At 49.0% G+C, this 20,514-nt stretch overlaps 2 protein-coding genes and 1 long non-coding RNA gene across 4 annotated transcripts in view; 1 reads left to right on the top strand and 2 right to left on the bottom strand.

Moving 5' to 3' along the window:
• Positions 1–871, bottom strand: part of CSF1R (colony stimulating factor 1 receptor) — a 33,083-nt gene extending 32,212 nt beyond the window's left edge. Inside the window, exon 1 of one of the 2 annotated variants that reach the window (XM_038412584.2) lies at positions 407–871. In XM_038412584.2, coding sequence (XP_038268512.1) covers positions 407–455 — 49 coding nt within the window. In that variant the 5' untranslated portion in view covers positions 456–871. The remainder of the gene's footprint in view (positions 1–406) is intronic. The other variant, XM_038412583.2, reaches the window with a different exon arrangement.
• A 2,751-nt stretch (positions 872–3,622) lies between these two features.
• On the top strand, positions 3,623–5,253 carry LOC122455597. The gene is made up of 2 exons (XR_006273914.1): positions 3,623–3,763; positions 3,890–5,253. It is a non-coding gene; the product is annotated as an uncharacterized LOC122455597 (long non-coding RNA).
• Positions 5,254–11,192: 5,939 nt separating this feature from the next.
• The window catches only part of PDGFRB (platelet derived growth factor receptor beta), a 64,869-nt gene continuing 55,547 nt past the window's right edge, over positions 11,193–20,514 (bottom strand). The window contains exons 22-23 of the mRNA XM_038414140.2: positions 18,871–19,109; positions 11,193–18,254 (exon numbers count right to left, since the gene is read on the bottom strand). Coding sequence (XP_038270068.1) covers positions 18,104–18,254; positions 18,871–19,109 — 390 coding nt within the window. The 3' untranslated portion in view covers positions 11,193–18,103. The remainder of the gene's footprint in view (positions 18,255–18,870; positions 19,110–20,514) is intronic.

Here is a 20,514-nt window from a genome sequence, read left to right as displayed (position 1 = left end):
TTTTGGATTGGGGCTGCATGCTCTTTGGGCCAAACCCAGAGCACCTTGCTGAGTTTCCATTCCATCCTGACCCAGGCAGAGCTCTCAGGGCCGGATTTTTAAAGGTGTTCCTGAAGCCATTAGGCACTCGAGTGCTTTTGCAAACCCCACTTGGCGTCTATCTGCATCTGTCGGATCCAAAATACCTTTAAAAATCTGGCCCAGTGACTTTAATGGGAGTTTGCTGGAGAAAGGATGGACCAGGGAGCTTGGGATCCTTTCTGTTCTGCACAATCACCTATGGGTCGTGCAGAAAGAGTCTTCCCAACATGCAAGTGTCTCTCTAGCCACATTCTCCTACATGCCACCGCTTTCCAGCTGCCGCGGGCTCACAATGACTCAGTGGAGTTGGTGCTGTCAGACCTACCATGCCAGATGCCAGCTGCCACCAGAAGCACCAGGACGGCAGGGTCCATCTCCCCTGGGCTGAACCAAGTGCTTCAGCTCAGCGGATCCTCCCGCGTAGAACGAAGAAGGCTGGAATGGAAAGCGCTGCTGAGTCGTCTTCAACTGTTCTCTGCTGCCGCCTCTCTCTGCGATAAACTTCTCCTTTTCTTTCTGAACTGACCACAAGTTAGGAAATCCCTATTTTTTGTTTGTTTGTTTTTAGAAAAAGAGTTATACAGTGTCACCAGTGGCAGAGGGCACCACCTCACACCGCTCTGCTCAGAACCTTTCCAAACCCCACCCTTCAGCGCAGGCCTGGGTTAGCCTCCTCCTACCCCTGTCCCCTCCTGGGTTTGTGATGGGTCAATTATTTACAGTCAGAAAAGCTGGATCGTGAAGTGGAGCTTTACAGAAAACGTTCTTGATGCGAAGCACGCACTAGTGTAAGCTGCAGGGACAGGGCCAATGCACTGCAATGGCCCGACAGTAAGCTGCAGGGCTGGGGGCCGAGCTGTCGAGAATTCGACTACATTCCCACCACGGCAGAAATTAAACCCAAATCATTTCAAAGGGATTGTCAGGGCAAATATGGCACAAATGCAGGTTGTGTGAAGCCAGGGAGCACGCTGGGGTACAGCCGTGGAGGAGCTGGCGCATAGTGTCAAACCCTGAGGGCCTTCATCTGTGGCTTCCCAATGAAATCAGAGAGAGTGATGTCCACATAAGGACTGAACAAAGGCAAGATCCTCAGGATTCAGATTGTAGAAGCCAGGTTGTACCTGAGGCCATTATTCCATACGGGCATCAGGCAACCAATGCATGGGAGGAGCCTTGTTCATTTTATATATGTACATATTAAATGTAAGGAGAAGCACCCTAGGTTAAGCCTCCCCACTAGCAGCAACAGTAGGACAGTTCAGTGAGCATTATCCGTAAGCATTAGTGAAGTTGTGGCCACTTCTCACACTGCCGAGACCATTGTAAACAAGAGCCAAGGGCTATGTGTGCTAAAGGAGCAGTTCTGTGCTGAACTTTGGAGTGAAACAGCTTTATGGGGCTACATGCAGTCAGTGGGCCAGGGACTCAGTTGGTGTAAATCAATGTCGCGCCAGTGAAGTCAATGGGGCCATGCCAATTTCTACCCTCAGAGGACGTGGCCTGATACATGGCCCACGGTGCATTCTGCAGATAGCACCAGCTGCCTTTGCTGCCTTTTTCTTTAGCGCTTTGCAACTTGTAAATGCTCAAAGAAATCCTTGTGCCAGTGCTTCTGCAAAATGCCAGGAGACCTCAAACACAGGTGCTGGAACTAGGGGTGTGGGGGTGCTGCAGCACCCACTGATTTGAAGTAGTTTCCATTATAGCCAGGATTTACAGTTTGGTTCAATGGTTCACAGCACCCCCCACTATAAAAAATTATTCCAGCCCCCCGACCTCAAATGCATGCAAGGAGCATCGCTGCTTTTTCCCCTCCACCCAGGAGATGAGAAAGGCAGGCTTGCAAAACTCCTGTCAGTTATTTGGTACCTGGATCCACCTAGCAAGGGAGACAATTTACCATAAACTTTGTGGTGCTCCAGCCCCACTTCTGCTCTGACCGTATTTTTCTTCTATGGAAGAAGCTTAAGAAAGGATTGTATTTTTTCCATATAATCTTATGTTCTGAGGTGACACTCACATTGCAAAATGATATGTCTGCCTTCTTGCCATAATGACACACCCTTTTCAAAGGCATGGCTCAGAGCGGGTTTATGGAAAATGAGGTCAGGAATATTCTTTGTGACCTGTATCATGGTATCCTTCCAACTAACTCCTTCAGCTGCCAGTATCTGGCAAATGGGTGTAGTAAGATGTCTCAGCCAGGCAACATCTCCAGTTGTGTGATTGCAGCTCGCCTTCTCTGGTCAGGCCAGAGGATGGGGTGGGGGACGGAAAAGCACTAGACATGAGCTCAGCCATTAGTGATTCATTGTTTCCTCCTTATATGCATCTGATGTCCATGAGCAGCAATGGGGATTCCTCAAGTGCTGGTGAAGTTGAACACGCAGGTACCTATGGAATAAGTTGCCCATAGGGAATCAGCCCTGTGAATGACAGGCGATGTGGCTCATGCTCTTTGCCAAGGCTGCCACAGAGGAAATCAATAAGTGCTCACTTTGTTGGTGGTTTATGATGTGGGAACTTGTCCACTGAGCACACAACTAAGACTTGTTGCACACCGGTCACCACAGAGTGTCCAATATCTTTTATCATTACCAAACTGGGCTTGTCAGTGCAGGCTTTGCTGGTCCAATTGAATCTGTTGCCAGCAAAAGACCTGTTTATGCAAGTGGGAGACTTCAAAGAGTCCTTTCTCGATGCGGTGTGCAACCTATGCATTATTGATTAAGTACTGTTATTATTTATTGGCCGAGCTCTTAGCTAATGATCTATTTTGGAAAGCAGTCCTCTTCTTACAGAACAGTAGCCTTTCCAGCCAAATCAAGTTCAAAGCCAGGAAAAAACCTGACATCAAATTAAAGCTAAAAAGAAAAGGAGTACTTGTGGCACCTTAGAGACTAACAAATTTATTAGAGCATAAGCTTTCGTGAGCTACAGCTCACTTCATCGGATGCAAATGCATCCGATGAAGTGAGCTGTAGCTCACGAAAGCTTATGCTCTAATAAATTTGTTAGTCTCTAAGGTGCCACAAGTACTCCTTTTCTTTTTGCGAATACAGACTAACACGGCTGCTACTCTGAAACCAAATTAAAGCTAACATCTAAGTGTGTTAAAATGAACACAGCAGGAAATACTCTGCATGCAAATGCCAAAGCATAAAACCAAACTGAGGCTGATTTGACCTTGTCCATAGCTAAGTGAGGGCTTGACTTAATCAAGTGCAAGAACCAATGTGATGATTTATCTGCTCCCTTCACTCTTCTGTCTGGCAGGAAAAAACAGCAGGGGGCAGGGAAGGGAAGGGAAAAGAGAAATGGCACAAATGTGGTTTGGCACTAAATAATTAGAATTTGTAAAAAGGGCCCCTGGAAAGCGCTGCCACAGAAATGCCACGCAGTAGCATAGATGTAATGCCTCTCTGTGGATCAGGGGGTCCAGGATTTGGGTCAGAATTTAATTAACACTGGCTAGCCCTTGAGGATGTGAGGAAAGTCTGGGGATGGGGGGGGGGGCGGGTTAAAGAAAAGACAGCTTTTGGAAGGAAAATATTTCCTTTCAGCAGTTTTTCCTGGCTTAGCCAAGGAAAGAAGAATGCCACTAAAATCTGCAGTGCAGGGCAGAGGAGGGGAAGCCTGTCTCAAATGAGGGTCACATCCCAGAGTTGGGCATTTGCAGGTGAGGAGATGATGCACACTGGCTGCTCAAAAGTGCAGGAGACGTTTGGGCTAATTCTCTTTCTCTGTCTTTCAGGCCAGAGGGGATTTCTAAAGCCTGTTTATCTCTCCTCTTCCTTTTTTCCAGGAACAAATGCCAACTCAGAGGGAACTGACTCACCAGAAGGAACAAGTGCTAAACCAACCCAGCTCATTACAGGGACAGGAACAAGTTCTCAAGCAGCTCATCCATTACTTCTTCCCTCTGGACAGGCCTACGGCAGAATGTGCAAAATGCCAGCAAACCAACCAGTGAAATCCACAGGTAACAAAGCACAGCACCACTGATGGGACTGGAATGCCGGTGGACCTGGGATACCTGAGCTGTGATAGTCTAGATTAGCGTATGATCATATCACCCCCAGTGGCTGGTCCCAGCAACTACAACAGGCTGCTAAATGCGGACGGCTAATAGCCTTATTCCTCGCCTAGCCCTTAACTCTGAAAAAATTCCTATCATGTTACCACCAGATCAAATTTGGGAGGGAGGAGGAAAGACTAGTGTAGACTCAGCTTCCATAGTAGGGCCTGTGCTTTCGCTACTGAAGACCCCAGGTTCTTCCCTTCTGGTGACTTTGGTCACGGGTCACTGGCACTTTGGGGAAAGAGATGCTGAAGTTCTTACAATAAGTAAGTGCCAGAGTCACTTTTAGGAAGGCTTCAAGGGAAGCTGATGGCTGCAGCAAACCTCTGGCCCATGGGTGCTATTGCTGGTGGTTGTTTCTCCTAAGATGTGGTGGCTGATACTGCTCCATCTCCAGTAGCAATGTTAGCATCCCAGCACCTAAACACATCATATTCAGTACCACAGCATAATCGCCCAGCCTCATTTCAGGCTGGCACTGAGCCTGTTTAGCTGGAGCTCATTTCACCAGATGCCAGGCATTGCTACCCAGGTAACTGACATCAAAGAGCCAGAGGGCAAAAGCATGGCACCCTAACTCATCCTGGTGCGGCAGAAAAATGTAATGAGGGCTCCTGGAGCATCGCCAGTAAAGTCCCCCTGCTATCACTCAGAAGCATAACATGATCATATAAGGCTACCAGGTTAAGGAGAGAAGAGAGACAAGGTCATCACGGGACGTGCTCAGACACTATGGATACACAGTCCACAATGTGAGGGTGACAACTCATCACATACCAGGTCTTCCACATACAAAGCAATTTTACTGAGGCTACCAAACCTGGCTCAGTGTTCCTGGGAACCAATTCAACAGATAGAGCAGTGATACTCAGACTGTGGCTCGGGAGCTGCAAGTGGCTCTTTAATGTGTCTCCTGCGGCTCTTTGCAGCACGTGATGTTTAAACACTGTGTCGTTTAATTATTAGCCAATCTCAGTTATTAACCAATCAGAATGCTTTTACTATGTTGTTAATCAATTGTAGAACACTTGGTCAGTCACTTTGCTGTAAGAATAATATAGCTACATATAAAAACAGTAAAGGAAACAGTGAGTTCACACGTCGGTGGCTTTTTCGGGTAATGTTGATCGCTAATTTGGCTCCTGAGCAACGGTTCTAAAGCCTCCCCCGGCCAATGCCATTAGACCATGTTCAGTATTGTGAATAACAACAGAAGGCCTGTGTTTTCTTCTGGCTGCCCATAGGGCTGTCTGTGCAAAAGGGGCTGTAATTCCATCTGGGAAAAGCAGACAGTCCCCTTTGGTTTTCCTCAGTAAATTGTGGAACATTAGCCTGGGTTGTGGGCCGCACAAGCAGCTGCTAGTGAGAGCTGGTTTTCTTAAAGGGGCCCCCTCCAGATTCTAGTATGTTCCTCAGCGATGTTCAAAATCTGTGAGTGTCCATCTGTGCAGAGGTTCCTTCCGTGTAGTAGTGTCCATGCATAGAGCAGCCCTTTGCAAATAGCTCGGAGCAGATGTACTGGACCACAGAGAAAAGAGGAAACAGAACTGGTACTTTGCTGGATTTCTTTCTAGGCACATTTACCACATCCAACTACATCACGAGCAGTGAGCCAGAGATAGCCCCCTCTGCTGCCACCAGAACTGCCTGAGCTGGGCATTCCGGGGCTGCAGGAAGAGGACAACTTTCCCCAAACATCCCATTGAGCAAAAGTTCAAAGTCCACTCCCTGTGCTGGGAGAACAGTTGTCCCCCTCCAGGGACGTGGGAGCCCCACGGCCTGATTTCCAGAGGTGCTGAGCACCTGCAGCTCTCACTGGATTTGAAATGGAGTTACTGGTGCTCAGCACCTCTGCATATCAAGCCCCATCTAGAAAGGCAGCCGTTGATCTCATCCCCACCAGTGGGTCAGTGCGGTTATCTTCGGAACTGATGAATTGGGAAGGTGAGCATAAGGGTCACTCATCCAGGGGCTGAACATACCAGAGGGGCAAAGAACGCAAAAGTAAATGTGAACCCAAAGGAACCAATGCTGCATTCCCACAAGGGGAAACCAGAGCTTCAGAGCTGCCCACAGACCGCAGGGGCAGCAGAACATTTGAAAGGGTACATTGTGTGTGCTGGCAAAACTGCCTAATCCACATCCCAGAGGCAGAATGAACTCTGTCCTCCTGCTCCATTCAGCCACAGATTGCTGGAGGGGTATTTCCATAAGCCACAATTGGGAGGCCAGGCCATTGTCATCCTCCAGCTCCTTTTCACCAGAGAGCACAGATAGGCCATGTTCCAGGAAATGCAGATGACACTGGTGTAGCTGCACCACTTTAGAGTGTCAGTGTCTGGAGAACATATGCCTTTTTCTCACTGGAAACCACATGGCCAAGGGCTGACATGTGGCTGGGAGAACTGCTCTCCACTGAGAACTGAAGTTGGCTACAGCAAATAAGAAGAAAAGAAAAGCTATCCTCTACGAGGGATGTTCCTCATTCAGTGTACTCCCAAAGAAGGGCAAGCATGTGCAGTATTGCTAGTTACGCTGCGACCAAGGAAACTGCATGCCTGCTAACTTTAAGGCTAAATTACTGGAGTCAGAGGAAAGCATGAAATCTTGCTACATAGTTTTACAATGGAGAGAGCAGAGTGATCAAATCAGGTCACTCACACGAGACTTAGGATAAACTCTTTGCTTCAACAGGTTTCAGAGTAGCAGCCGTGTCAGTCTGTATTTGCAAAAAGAAAAGGAGTACTTGTGGCACCTTAGAGACTAACAAATTTATTAGAGCATAAGCTTTCGTGAGCTACAGCTCACTTCATCGGATGCATTTGGTGGAAAAAACAGAGGAGAGATTTATATACACACACAGAGAACATGAAACAATGGGTTTATCATACACACTGTAAGGAGAGTGATCACTTAAGATAAGCCATCACCAGCAGCGGGGTGCGGGAGGGGGGAAGGAGGTAAACCTTTCATGGTGACAAGCCTACCTTCTTGTCACCATGAAAGGTTTTCCTCCTTTCCCCCCCCCTGCTGCTGGTGATGACTTATTTTAAGTGATCACTCTCCTTACAGTGTGTATGATAAACCCATTGTTTCATGTTCTCTGTGTGTGTATATAAATCTCTCCTGTTTTTTCCACCAAATGCATCCGATGAAGTGAGCTGTAGCTCACGAAAGCTTATGCTCTAATAAATTTGTTAGTCTCTAAGGTGCCACAAGTACTGCTTTTCTTTTTGCTGCAACAGTGTCAGTGACAGTCTTTGAAAAGCTGGCATTCCAGGCACTTCAGAGGAGATGAAGCAGAGATGAGCAGTGACAGAGGATTTGCACCGTGTACACTAGATGCACTGTATTACACAGCAGGCCTGGGCTAACATTACTAAATCTACGTAAGAAATGAGTAACTAAGACTAACGAGACAATTTAGTTCACAGCAGTGGCAGAATTCATGTTAATCCCGAGCCTGGTAAGTAAAATGTGACCTAATTCCAAGGAAGGTTTTGTAACTGTGCTGACTGGGTGAGCTGCAATTAGTGCAAACATCCAGCAAACTCTCAAAGGCTGTGACCCTTCCTAGTTGGAGGTGACCCTGGGGCCGGGCCCAGGACAAGTTTCTTGAGAGGACATCAAGGAGGATCTTCTACCAAGTGAGCAGCATTCAGTGTTGGTGTCTCCATCAGGATGGACCACCGGGTCTGGAAGCATGCAGGGGTCATGCGTGGCAGTAGCCAATGGGAATTTAGTGGCTCAAACAAAATCTTTGCATTTGGGGGTTTAATGGTTTGCATCCAAGACGACACACAGCCAGGTCAGATCCTTCCACCGTCTGTGCATGAACGACTTTCAGCTGTTCCCGTTGTCCAATCCCTGTTCAATTCATGCTCAGATTAAGAGGCGAATCAGTCTTTGCCTGTTACCTCTGTTACTGCTACTTGCCCTTCCTTGAAAATGTGATCATTAAGGCAGAGGCATTACAGATAAGGCTCTCTCACAGCCAGGCCATTGAGAGAACTAGAAAATAGCTCGGATTTTACACTGGCCGCTACTTCTATTGTCTCCTCCCTTTGGAGAGGGAGGAGTATAGTGCTTAGTTTGTCATGAAAGAGGTGCCAAGGCTCAAGCAATTAGGTGCCAGGGCTCAAGCAATTTTTTTACATTCATAACTGATATGGCAAGCCGAGAGGCGCTGAGGCTATGAACTGCCAAGCCTAGAGATGCCAGGGCTCAGCCCTGGCACAAATTAAGCTCTGTCCTTCTCACAAAGGAGCCACCTGATGGAGACCTTTCCTCCAGCACAGGGTGGGCTGTATGGGGAGCTCCCTTCAGAGTCCTCTGGTACCATTGCATGCATCCTTCAGAAGATATCTCTAGATAATCACAAAAGCACTCCCACAATGCCCCTGCTAACCCATGGGCAATCCTGTCAGTGGGTCACTGTTTCCCTTCCTGCTTTGGCTCTGGCCACGAAGGCTGATGGGATGGCACCAGGCCCAAGGACATCCTAGTGAAGAGCATGACAGTGTTATCACACAGCTGGATTACATTAGCACCATGTTCATATCACTGACAAGAAGTCTCACACTTGCAGTGAAGACCTATTAAAAACTGCAGGTCTGTGGGATACTTAATTTGCAAGCTAGTAACCTCAGGTGTCTAATTAATGACCAAATAACCCGCACGAACATGCAAACAGTTTGCATCTGCCTTATCCTGAATAAATAGTAATAGGCATTTTGCACAGAATGTAGACAGGGAATGATGGGAGAAGGGGGTGGGGGAAAGAGTTCCTTACTATGCCTATGATACCAGAATAAGCTTCTGCTAAAATAATCAGAAATAAGTAATGAACAATACTGACCATCACATAATTAGGCTTCAGAGTCAACAGCCCATTACAGTGATTGTTTCAGTTCCTCGGCAGACTAAGGAAGACACCATTCCATGGTTCACATTCGGAATGGGGCATGAGACAAATCCCAGTACGACCCCACCATGCTTCATTGCTGCTGCCACAGCATGGAGGAGGAAACAGAAGAAGCTAATTCCATCTCACTTCATTGTCAGGTGAAGCGTTAGCCTAACAAGCACCCCAGTTTGCTCCCCTGATGACTGGTGTTTCTTCCCTGGGCATTAGGGTGTTTCCTAGAACACTAGCAGCTTCTCTTTAGTGCTTGTGTTCATGCAAAAGGTCTGAAATCCAAAGAGGAGACTGGGAGGGAATGGACCAGGAGGGGAATGGGAACTGGCTCCCACAGTATCAGCTAGCTACATTCCCCCACCCTGTTTTCCAGCTGTCTTCTCCCCAAGGGATTCAGGACCTTGCTGCAGTCTTCATTGAGAAGGGGATTTTTTTCTCCCTTGCTGAGTCAGCTCCGGCTGACTCAATTGAGGGACAAAAGGTGCCAGCCTGCCAGTGACAGCTCAGCCTTGCCACATGAATCAGAACAAGCCCATCTGTCTTTTCCTTGGGAGAACCACCCCGAGCTACTCCGAAACCCATCAGCCTCATGTTCCGCAATTAACACTGCACCGACACTGCATGTCAAAGACAGGAGCACAGGACCAGTCAATCCCAATGGCCGAGGGCAGGCGACCTCACTATCTCCTCTGTAGTCTATGTCTGAGGCCTTGGCTACACTGGTCAGGTTAAACAGGCAAGGTTCATTACCCTGGGAAGTAGCCTGCCTGGGTTCTACTGTTCTCTGTGGTTCTAGGGACGGTAGAAACCCCCAGAGGCAGAGGGAAAGCCGGGGTGGGAAGGAAGGAGGCAGGGAGCCCAGAGTGAGGGGGTTTAGTATAAAGGAATTGGATAATGTCCCTTTAAATAGTTTAGGAGACCTCCTGGAAGACCTTCTCCACCCTGCTTCTTCTGGAGAGCTCCCAAACTGCTTAAAGGGACACTACCTAATTTCTACACATTATGGTGGGGAAGGAGAGGAGGGTGGGTGAACCCAGGTGGGAGGAGAACCAGGGGGGTGGGAGAGAGATCTACCCAACCAAACCACGTGGGACTTCTCACTCAGGCACCCAGGCTAGGCCCTCTGCCCCAGCTATCGCCTTCCCCACTCTCAATCCTGCATTTCCAGAGCGTGCGCTGGGCCTGGCCTCTCTGAGCTACTACACCTTATGGGCCAGGCTTTAAAGCCAAGCTCCAGTTGCTTGGGATTAGGATGAGACATTAAGGGCAAGGACAGGTTACCCTGCATCTGCCACTGTTGGGTTCTTAGCTCCGAAGCACCTGGGCTAGATGGACTTTGCCAATTCCGGTGTTCCTCGTCTGACTCGGAGAGAGAAGCTGTGGCTGCCCTCCAGGACCTGAGAGGCCAGCACAGCTTCAGGCCCAGGTTGATGATGGCGGGGCCTGAACACCCAGAGTTTGGGTTTGGCTCTGCAGCCAGTGACGCAGCAGGTTTGGGGGCATTCGTACACCAGTTCCTGGCTCATCCCTAGGCCCGTGCTGGGTGCCTTGCTCACTGGCCGACCAGGATTGGGCGTGCTGTAGAGACAACATGCCCAGCCGTGGATGGGGTGGGGAGAGAGGACCACCCCACCGCTCTGGCATAGCGATACTGTGCTGGGAAAGCAGCATCCAGGCTGCCTCCACCAGTGGGAAGCTCTCTGTGACACAGGGCTTTTGCAGGAGGGGAAAAGGAGCGAGGTGGAGTCTTCAAGAGGGGCTCATGGGCCTTCCCTGAGAATCGTTAGAGCCCAGTTATTTGCACATCTCCCTGAAAGGCTGCTGAATGGCATCCATCCACTCACCTGCCTCCATTCAGGACACCAACCCCCCGTGTGCTCAATAATCGAAGGGCTCGAGCAGGGCGATCCACATCCACAATCGCTGGCTTAGCTTTGCCTAAGCCTGGGGAGTTCTACAAAGCATAACAACATTCCTCTCCCTTAGCCTCCCCACAGCTAATCTTCATTCCCACCAAAACACAAACACAACCAGACAGGAGATTATGGGAAGAAAAACAGCCAAAACCTCCCCAAAAGGCAAACAAATCAGGAACCAGCAAGAAAACGGTTGAAAAAGAAGAAACACCTTTAATTTTAAAATCTTTCCTTAAAAACATGTATATAAAGTTTACAGCATAAAAAATAATATCTCATGGGTATAAATGTAGCTTAATATGAGCCCTACAAATACATTTGTAAACCTAGGATAACGTTAATTCTTTGGTACCTTAGTTTGAAGGCTGTTCTGTGTATTGCCCTCATGATGGCTTAGGACAGGTTAATAGGAAAAATGCAAATACAGGCGCTGTTTCTGTTCAGAGATTCCACACCAGCCTAATAACATGCTATAAAAAGGTGCAATCCCAACAGATTATCCATATTGTACCGTGCGGGGGTGAGCTGAGAGAGACAGAAATCAGTGGGCAAACTCACTAATGCTTTGGAATTGGTAGTGCAATCTATAAAGGGGAAAACAGCAAACGGGGCGGGGGGGGTGGAGGGGGGAGGCGAGACATACCAGTCCCGTGTCATATGCCCTCCCACTGCTTGGCTCCTCAATTTCGTTCATCCCTTAAGACTAGAGGAAACAAATCACACATCTGGCCAAGCTCTTCTCAGAGTAACCCGGGAGCAAATCTAGAACAACTCCATGGCGACACTCTGGCACTCCAGATTTACACTAGAGAGCAAGGTTTGCCCCTTCATGGGAAACTGGGAATTCCATTTAACTGGTCCAGTGGGGAGGGTGCTGACTTGGGAGTCCTGGGTGCATTTCCCTGCTCTCTCACAGACTCCTTGTGTGACTTTGGACAAGTCACTTAGCCTCTCTGGGCATCAGTTCCCTTCTGTACAGTGGCTATACAAGCACTGCCCTGGTCCACAGGGGCGCTGTGAGGACAAATACACTAAAGACTGAGGCGCACAGATATCCCAGTAATGAGAGTCAGATAAGTACCATAGATAGAAACAAATGGGGTGAGGCTGATAATCTGCTTGGCGGGCAGGCCCCTCCATGACATTCCCTGTCTATAAGGTGTGAAAGTGATCGCGACTGCAAGGTTGCGTGTGCACAGAGTACCAGCATCAATATCATTTCACCTTTAAAAATGGCATTGCTGAGTGGCTCCAAGCAAAAGATCTGATTCTCTTTCATTGAACTCTGCATCAGGCCACCATGGCTCAATATGACCTGCTTCCTAATCCACTGTCCCTTCCCTGCAGGGTCTTCCCTTCCGTTCTGTCACTGCCACTTGACAGTCTGTGTCAGATGTCCCGCTCCAGTTCTGACCTGGCACTTTAAACTTTGGCTCCTATCCATTGAAATGCAGAAGGTTGAAACGAAGGTTAGAGGAACTAGAGATGCACCAGGTCTGAAATGACTGCTAGTAGGAAGGAAGCTGCTGAGCCTACAATGAGGCTTGAAAGTGAGGGGAGGAGGAGCCCAGGAGACATACCATGGGGATGGGTGGCTCATTACACTGCAGTTTGATCTCACTGCAGTTTGATCTCACTGGGGAGAATTTCATTAATGGTTCTCCCCCGTCCCAATTTGTTATATTCCCCGCTGTTGCCACGTCACTGAGACATGCTGTGTTAGGCTTGTGTCAGTGACCTGTCTGATGCAGCTCAGGTTTCTGATAGGCTTGACCTAAGCAAGTGTCCCTACAGGTCTGGAAATCCAGGAAATGCAGCAGCTTGGTCCCATGGGCCATGGAGCAGAGTTGCCACTTGCAGTAATGTGATGTAAAAGCTGCAGATCAGCTACCCTTTTGCTCTGAATAGAAACACTGCAGATAAACTACTGTGTTGTATTTAGGGTCGCCAGCGCTCTAGGGAAGGGTCAGGAGCCAGCCACTCTCTTAGCATTGTCTTAAACCTAAAGTGGGGAAAGGAGAGCATTTCCCTGGTACCCTGCATGTGTGTGTCGCAGTTGTATGAGCCTGCGCCAATATTTTAACCCCTTTGCAAAAACTGGCAATGCTGGGATTGGCATCAATTGATGTGGGGGAAGACGGGAGGGTAAGAAGGAAGGCTCTGTCTCTTTAAATTCCCCCTCCCTTTATGGGGGAGGAGCGGGGTCAGGTGGCCAGTCACTCTTAGCTCCCCACCTATTCTGGGACTGCCACCTGGCTTGCTATGAAGCCTTCAACAATCATAGAATATTAGGGTTGGAAGAGACCTCAGGAAGTCATCTAGTCCAACCCCCTGCTCAAAGCAGGACCAACACCAACTAACTCATCCCAGCCAGGACTTTGTCAAGCCTGACCTTAAAAACCTCTAAGGATGGAGATTCTACCACCTCCCTAGGTAATGGCGGGATCAAGTTAAAACTCAGCTGGAGCAGAAATCCTGTGGGGAATAACTCTGCATTGCTTAGGAGGAGGAGACAGACTAACAACATGTTACTCTAGTTCTTTCTCTAACCTCTGTGCAGTGGAACAAGGAAGGGATCCCCGCCCTCTCTGGTGCTTGGGATGTGGCAAAACTCTCCCAAAAGGATACAGCTTTGAGATATCCCTCCCCATCTTAGTTCAGTATTGTGTACTGACACAACACATTGTTCCCCAGGATCTCCATCCGACACTGGATACTTCCTGCCTGTTGGTGCTGTACCTCCCAGAGAGTTGGCAATCTTAAGTTAGGTGGGTCTTTAACACCAGTTTTGGCCACCTTTCTACTGACTGCTCATTGCCATTGCACGTCTAGCTCCCATCTCACTGTTCTGACTCCACCAAGGAGCTGCTGGTTCCCAGAGGGGTGAATAGAGGCAACTTAGTTCCAAGTAAAGTCCACCGTGCTCTAGACTTTACAACGTGACGCAAAACACTAAACATGATTCTCCTTACACAAAACCAACCCAACTGAAAATGACAAACATTAAAAAATCAAACATGTCAGTCTGAGGAAGCATCTTAAATATGGAGAGACACTGTAGTGTAGCAATAGACCCCGCGGATGCACAGAAGTCATGACTGGCAGGAGGAATGTGCATATATTGGAGCGGATAACTTTGTAATGACTGCAGATTAAAATAGGAGTTAAAAAAATATACCAGCGATGTGCCCAAACTGCAGCACTGGGTTCCCTTTTGGGGGTTTGGAGACTCCACCATTTGGGGTCCTTGGAAAAGGGGTTCAGTTTGGACCCATCCCCCAACATTAAAAACAAACAAAAATAGTAACAATATAAAATAAAAACCTTAGAGGAATCGGTTCCCTTCAGGACAAATTATGGCTACAAAATTGATGACAATAGATGGGTTAAAACATTTGTCACCCCCAGAAGTCTGACGGATCCGGGTGGGGATTTCAGAAGCAGAGAGAGAGAGAGAGAGAGAGAGGGTGTGAACCTTAACCCCTCGCAGGGTTTGGCCAGGGAATTTCTTCTGGCAACTATAAGGAGTAGGTGTACTTTGCCCATGGACCCGTCCCCATTGTATCCATTGGCTGGTGGGGAATTAAAATGAGCAGACTCCTTTCTTTGAAAAGGGTTTTCCCTGCTTGGTGTTACTGAGGCTGCCCAGCTGGATCTCTTACCTTGGGGGAGGCTCACCTGGTCAGCGCTGTCTGCCCTTATCCGAGTGGGTGTCTCACTCTGACACAAGGCAGCGAGACACTGCATGCTCGCAGCAGGATGTGAAACCAAAAAAGCTTTCCAACCCAGCGGAGCGGAAGGCAAATCAAACTCTTCATGTCAAGCCCAGATGGGGGCTGGAAGTAGCCAGACAGTGTTCAGCATCAGCACACCTTTGCCAGACTTCCTGCTAGCCCCAGATTCACAAGGTCAGATTTGTACAACTAAATTTTGCATAGGGCTGGTATGCGGGCATTAGCGAATGGGTTCTTTAAATCACAGGTTCTATTTCAAGTAGTAGCATGGGGCATCATAAAAAGAGAAATCTGCTCTGACCATAGAGGGGATCTGTTAAATCCACCCAGATTGAGAGGCGTTAGAAAGCTGGGACAAAAGCGTGACACAAACTATTTGATAAGAGCAGTATCCCTTCACCTGGCTGAAGTTTCAGTGGCTTGTGCCCTACAGAGCACCTAAGAAACTGAGGAAAAGTGAGCTAACCCCGACAATCTCATGTCTTGTTGCTTCCCTGTGGTTTGGGGCATTTCTTGAGTAATGTCCACTGGATCCTGCACTATGATCAAGAGGAAGAGTGTGTAGGAAAACAGTTGCCATTCACATAATGATTCCTGAGGATGAGGGGATATGAGAAATCTGATCATACTTGCAGGAAATAAACACCCCTGGCCATGGTTTGCAGTATTGCAGTAGCACTTGGCTGGCTACCACTAACAGTGCTATGTCTAGCTTTCACGTTTTATTAAAAACATAACCCCCCCGCCACACACACAGGTACCTGTTCCTCTGGATTTAACTTTATAAATATGTCACTGTTAACAACTAGAGCTGATTGGAAAACACACCAAAATTTTCAATGTTTTTTGGTGGACAGTTTTAGACGGCTCTATAAACTGGCCAACAAACCTCCACAAAGAACATCATTGAAAATTTGAACATTTCCAACCATCTCTGTTAATAAGTGCACAGCCACTGTGTGTGAGAGAGAGACAGGGAAGTGGATGAGCGAGAAGGAGCTGTGGATGTGGAGGAAAAGGGTGCTAAGAAATCTGATGCTATTCAAAAGGGAGAAAATGCTGGTTTCCTAACTGAAGGCATTGTGATAACCTTCCTGGTTTTATGGCTTTTCTGCCACTCTGGTGGGGATTTTCATGGTTTCCTTTCTTTCCACCTGGTTTAACTCTTTGAATTATGAGTGGAAGCTCAGAGCACTACAGGCCACAGCCCTGCCAATGGGGATAGAGGAGGGGTCTGAAGGAAGACAAGGGGTCTCCAACATTTCCATTCTGCATTCCACTTTCTAAGGCCCACTTCCCATCTGACAACCTGATCCTTCCTCCTCTGCTTGGGTCCCAAAATGTACCATCCGGAAAGGCTCCATGGATCCTGTCAGCATGAGAACAGCTGCTCCTGGCAAACACAAAGGCTGCTTGTTGTTTAAAAGTTGGCTTCCCCCATGTATTTGTACAGTCAAAGAGACGGTAAATGGCAGGACCGTATACAGCTCTCAGATGATGTAGCGGGGTGGTCACCCCCTCCTGCCCAGAGGGGCTTAAAACAGCCCAGGAGAGGGCTGTGGCTGGGGGCAAGTAGCTCTCAGGCTGATTGGGGAAGTAGGCACAGCTGGGGCCACGTCTCAAACAGACCACAGCTGGCCCTCATAAAAGGGCCGTGAGCCAGATGCTCAGACAGAGTCTCCCCTAGCTGTGGAATGAGACAGGCCTGGCTACTGGGGAGCGTACCACGGTACTTGAGGTGAAACAGGGCTGGGGAAGGCCAGAGGAGCTGGGAGGCTCCAGGCTGGAAAGCCCCAGGCTGCAGGCCTGGCAGACAGCCTAAGACAGGGTACTGGGGTTGCAACAGGGCAGCCCAAGGGTAGGTGGAGGCAGCAGGTCCAAACCCCCCTTGCTTGTGATGAGTGGTGTACACTGCAGTCTGCCCCAGTGAACAGGGGCTAGGTGGTGACTGGCAGTAGCCATATACTGAGGCCAGGTGGGGATAGGGGGAAGGGGCACCGGGATCCAGGAGGGACACGGGGGCTAGCGAGAGGCGAGACACCGGCCGACAGAGGGCGATCTGGAGGCTGGTGAGCTAATTCCCTGGATGACCAGCAGGAGGCGCTGCAGGGGTGAGTCTCGCATCACTACCAATGACTTCTCAACCCCTCTCTCTCTCTCCATGTCCCTGGACCACCTGGGTTTATGTTTATGCAGCCTGGTGACTCACCTAGGGCAAGAGGCTGCAATTCCCATGAGGGACCCAGACGGCACGGAAAGGAGAACTCGTATGAACAAAGTAACGTCAACTTCATACCACTGCTTCCCAAAGATAAAAACACAGATTCTGGCACCAGCTGGGTTGAGAGACTTTCCCAGCAGGTAAAATAGGTTCCGTGGCACTAGAGAATTAATGAATAGCCATTTTTGTTCCTATACTGGCCCTGGCTAGTGAATTAAGAGATCTTATTTGTTCCCTTTAAATGAGCGATAATGGAGACTGTCTAGGCTTAGAGTCCTCACAGAGGAAGACAATGCTGCATTGAGCTGCTGCTGCCACAGCAGTCCTAATCAGAGCATCCCTGATTCCTGGCAGGCCCTTCGGAACCCAGGCTTCTGTGGGCAGAAAGAGGGTCAGCCTAAGACATCTCCTAGGGTAGATGCAGCATTGTGGCCCAGTGCCACAGGTACCTGTACCATAGTGCTTGTGATGCCGCATCCATCTCAGAAAGGCTGGACAGGGCAAGAGGGGAAGAATGTGACTAAATGTCTCCGAAACCCATGGCTGGTTTCTCCTCAGCGGCCACAATAGCTCTTCTGTGATCGAGAGAGAATCCACTCAGTATGATCCTGTTCTCTAGCGACTGGGGCCTGGCCTGTCGGCTTCCCGACACCCCACCAGTGAGCTGCAAGGAATCTGTCCAGCCCAGCCATGTACAGCACTACGGCAGCTGTACCACAGCATGGTGGATACGCAGAAAATCAAAGAGGCAACTTCGGCCCAGATGGACACTGAAATTCAGAGCCGCCACCTATTGCACCGGGCATGGGAAAGAGGCTGGGATATCAAACAAGTAGAGTGAACGGTAGCATCTCCTCTGGATACTCACTGGCGCCCTGCCCCTTAGTCTGGGAGCACTGCAGGCTTTGCTGTGAGGAGAAGAGATTTGTCTGTGAGGAGACCCCTCCTCGTTTCAGTAGTTTGATCAATGGGGTGGAGTGTGGCAGTGAGGCTGGGGGTGAGGAAAGGTGCCTCTATAGTCCACATTATGTCGGGAGGTGTGACAGAGGGCAGGATAAATAAGCACCCAACAAGGTTCTCCACCAAGTCTGGTTGCCCCACAGCTGGTCTCACTGGTAGGGTATGGGGTGGCATCAGCTCTGCCCCCTCCTACAGAAAACTTTCTTCCATGTCGTGGTGCCCTGGGCTTGGCTCCTGGCAGCCCGACTTTGGTTCGGGTTCCTGTTCCCCTTCCTGCTGTAGGTCCAGGGGACTGTCACAGGATATTGTGGACGCTGTGTTCACTTCATTCAGAGTAGAACTAAAGGGGGAGGAGAGAAAGGAGAGAAATAAATGTGCTGTCCGTAATCGCTGATGTCCCAAGCAAGGACCCACTTGCTAGGAAAGACATGGCTGGCTCTCTTGTGGCACGAGGAGTTACTAGCTACACCCCACAGGGGCCCAGTGCCATCCTCCATCTTAGACATGCTTCTACTGAGGCTCCAACTCCCACAGAATGATCGACAAAATGGAACTTAAATTCACCCCCCTTCATGCGCGCACAGTGCAGCCATCAACGCCCCGCAGGCTGGAGTGCTAGCTGCTGCGTATACATAACAAAGTGCTGTCCAGCCTCTCTCCGGGCCTCCAGCCCAGCGTGGTGTGAGGACCCTGGCCGTGCAGATAGAAGAACTGGGCAGCTGTGAAGGGAAAGGCCAGGCTGGGAGTAGATTTAAGAATCTTGAGAGTGAAGAGAGCAGATCCTGTGGTTGCTTTACCTGTTTCACCTCCCTCCATCCCCATCCCTACCCCTTTCTACCTGACCACACTCTCCTGCTTCCACTTTTGTTGTGTGAAGCATTTGTTGTTTAGCTCTCAGGATGGTCAGTGGTGACAGAGATCAGATTAGGGGGAAACATGAAGCCTGTGTTTGCTACCTGGCCCGGCTGACAGAAGCCTCCTGAGGGGCGTCATCGATTCCGTCGGGCTTGGGATCAGGGAGGGGGATGATGTAATCGTTGTCCCCCCCATCCTGCTGCACAGCTGTATACAGGACACTTCCGGTGCCGGAGCTGGGGGTGGGCCCGGCGCTGCTGACCCCTGGGATTCTGGGCCTGGTGCGCAGAACAGCAGGGTGGTCGCTCTTCAGGAATTCCTCCTCAACCTGTTGGTACCTCTGCTCCCGTGGAGCAGGTTACAAAAGAAATGAGGTGGGTGAGGGGATGGCGCTAACCGGGGTCAAGCTGGCATCCTCAGGCACGTAAAGAGAAACTACAGAGTCTGGGCCCCGTTCCCACTGGAAGCACCACACTGTGCACCACTACAGTGCCCTCCATTGCAGGATTTCACGGTGCTTCCCAGCCATGAGTTAATGAAGCCCTCAGGGCAACCCTGGGAGAGAGGAGGCCTATTTCCAAACATCTGCCGAGCGATTCAATTTTTGGGTGAGCCACATGAGATATCAGGGGTGATACTGATGTTGCTCTATTGTGCTCTATGTCCGTGTGAGTGAGAGGAGAATCAGGCCTTCTGGGTCCAAAAACTGAGCCACACCTGCTGATGGCTGGACAATTGGGGAAGCACGTGGAATTTAGTGACCCAAGAACACTAGGGAAGAGCCAGGAACAGAACTCTAATCTCCTGAGCCCCAATCCTGGGTTTCAACAACGAGACAATGCTCACACGTTACATTTGTCCCTCTCTTTTTATTATCCAGGCCACTCTCAGTATTACCAAATAAGCCCAGCCACGCTGGGAAATGTCACTTTACAAAAGGCTGCTGATTTTTTTGCTATGGCAAATTGATCTTTATAACTAATTGCTGGAAACAGTGTCGCTTTTAAATTTTTTCTCTAAATTGACCAGCAAATATATTTCAAGCCTTATGAATTAAACTGTTAACATTTCATTTTCACCACTGATCCCAAAGGAACCCAAAGTGCTTTACAATAGCTCATACAAACTGTACACAAGGAGCACTTTGCCACCAAAGTGCAGCCCGCTCTGAGAAATGGCAAATGTTTAACTGCACACAGGAACACTACACAGCATTTAGGGCAGGAAGTGAAGAAGAATGCTGTGTCCAGTTTGAACTGCAAGAGGGATTTAGATCACCAGAATGTAATTGCTTGAGTTGGGATATGCCCTGGAGAATGGGATTAACACCCCTTTCCCTCCCAAAAGTACCTGGGGATCTTATAGACCAGAATTTGTCAGAGCCTCAGTTCTCCAGCTCATCTGAAAGATGTATCACCAGGCATAGAATATGTTTGGCTGTAAAATGGGGCTCATTTCTTATACCGACTCTGTATATTTCATGGATAGGTTATGTCTAATTTAGACAAAGAAAGAAATGCTTATGGTGTATCTAACTAAGGTGCTTACATGTCCTCCATTACCATAGCATCAGAACACCTCATAATCATTAATGTATTTATCCTCTCAACACCCCTGTGAGATAGGGTGGTGTTGTTCTTCTCATTTTATAGACGGGGAACTGAGGCACAGAGAGACTCATTGCCCAAGATCACACAAGAAGCTGGCAGAACAGGGACTGAACCCATGTCTCCCAAGCCCTAGGC

The sequence above is a fragment of the Dermochelys coriacea genome, chromosome 8 (genome assembly GCF_009764565.3).
Source record: "Dermochelys coriacea isolate rDerCor1 chromosome 8, rDerCor1.pri.v4, whole genome shotgun sequence".
NCBI lineage: Eukaryota > Metazoa > Chordata > Testudines > Dermochelyidae > Dermochelys > Dermochelys coriacea.
The sequence above is the reverse complement of the archived record's forward strand: the minus strand, read 5'-3'. Positions and strand labels throughout refer to the sequence as shown.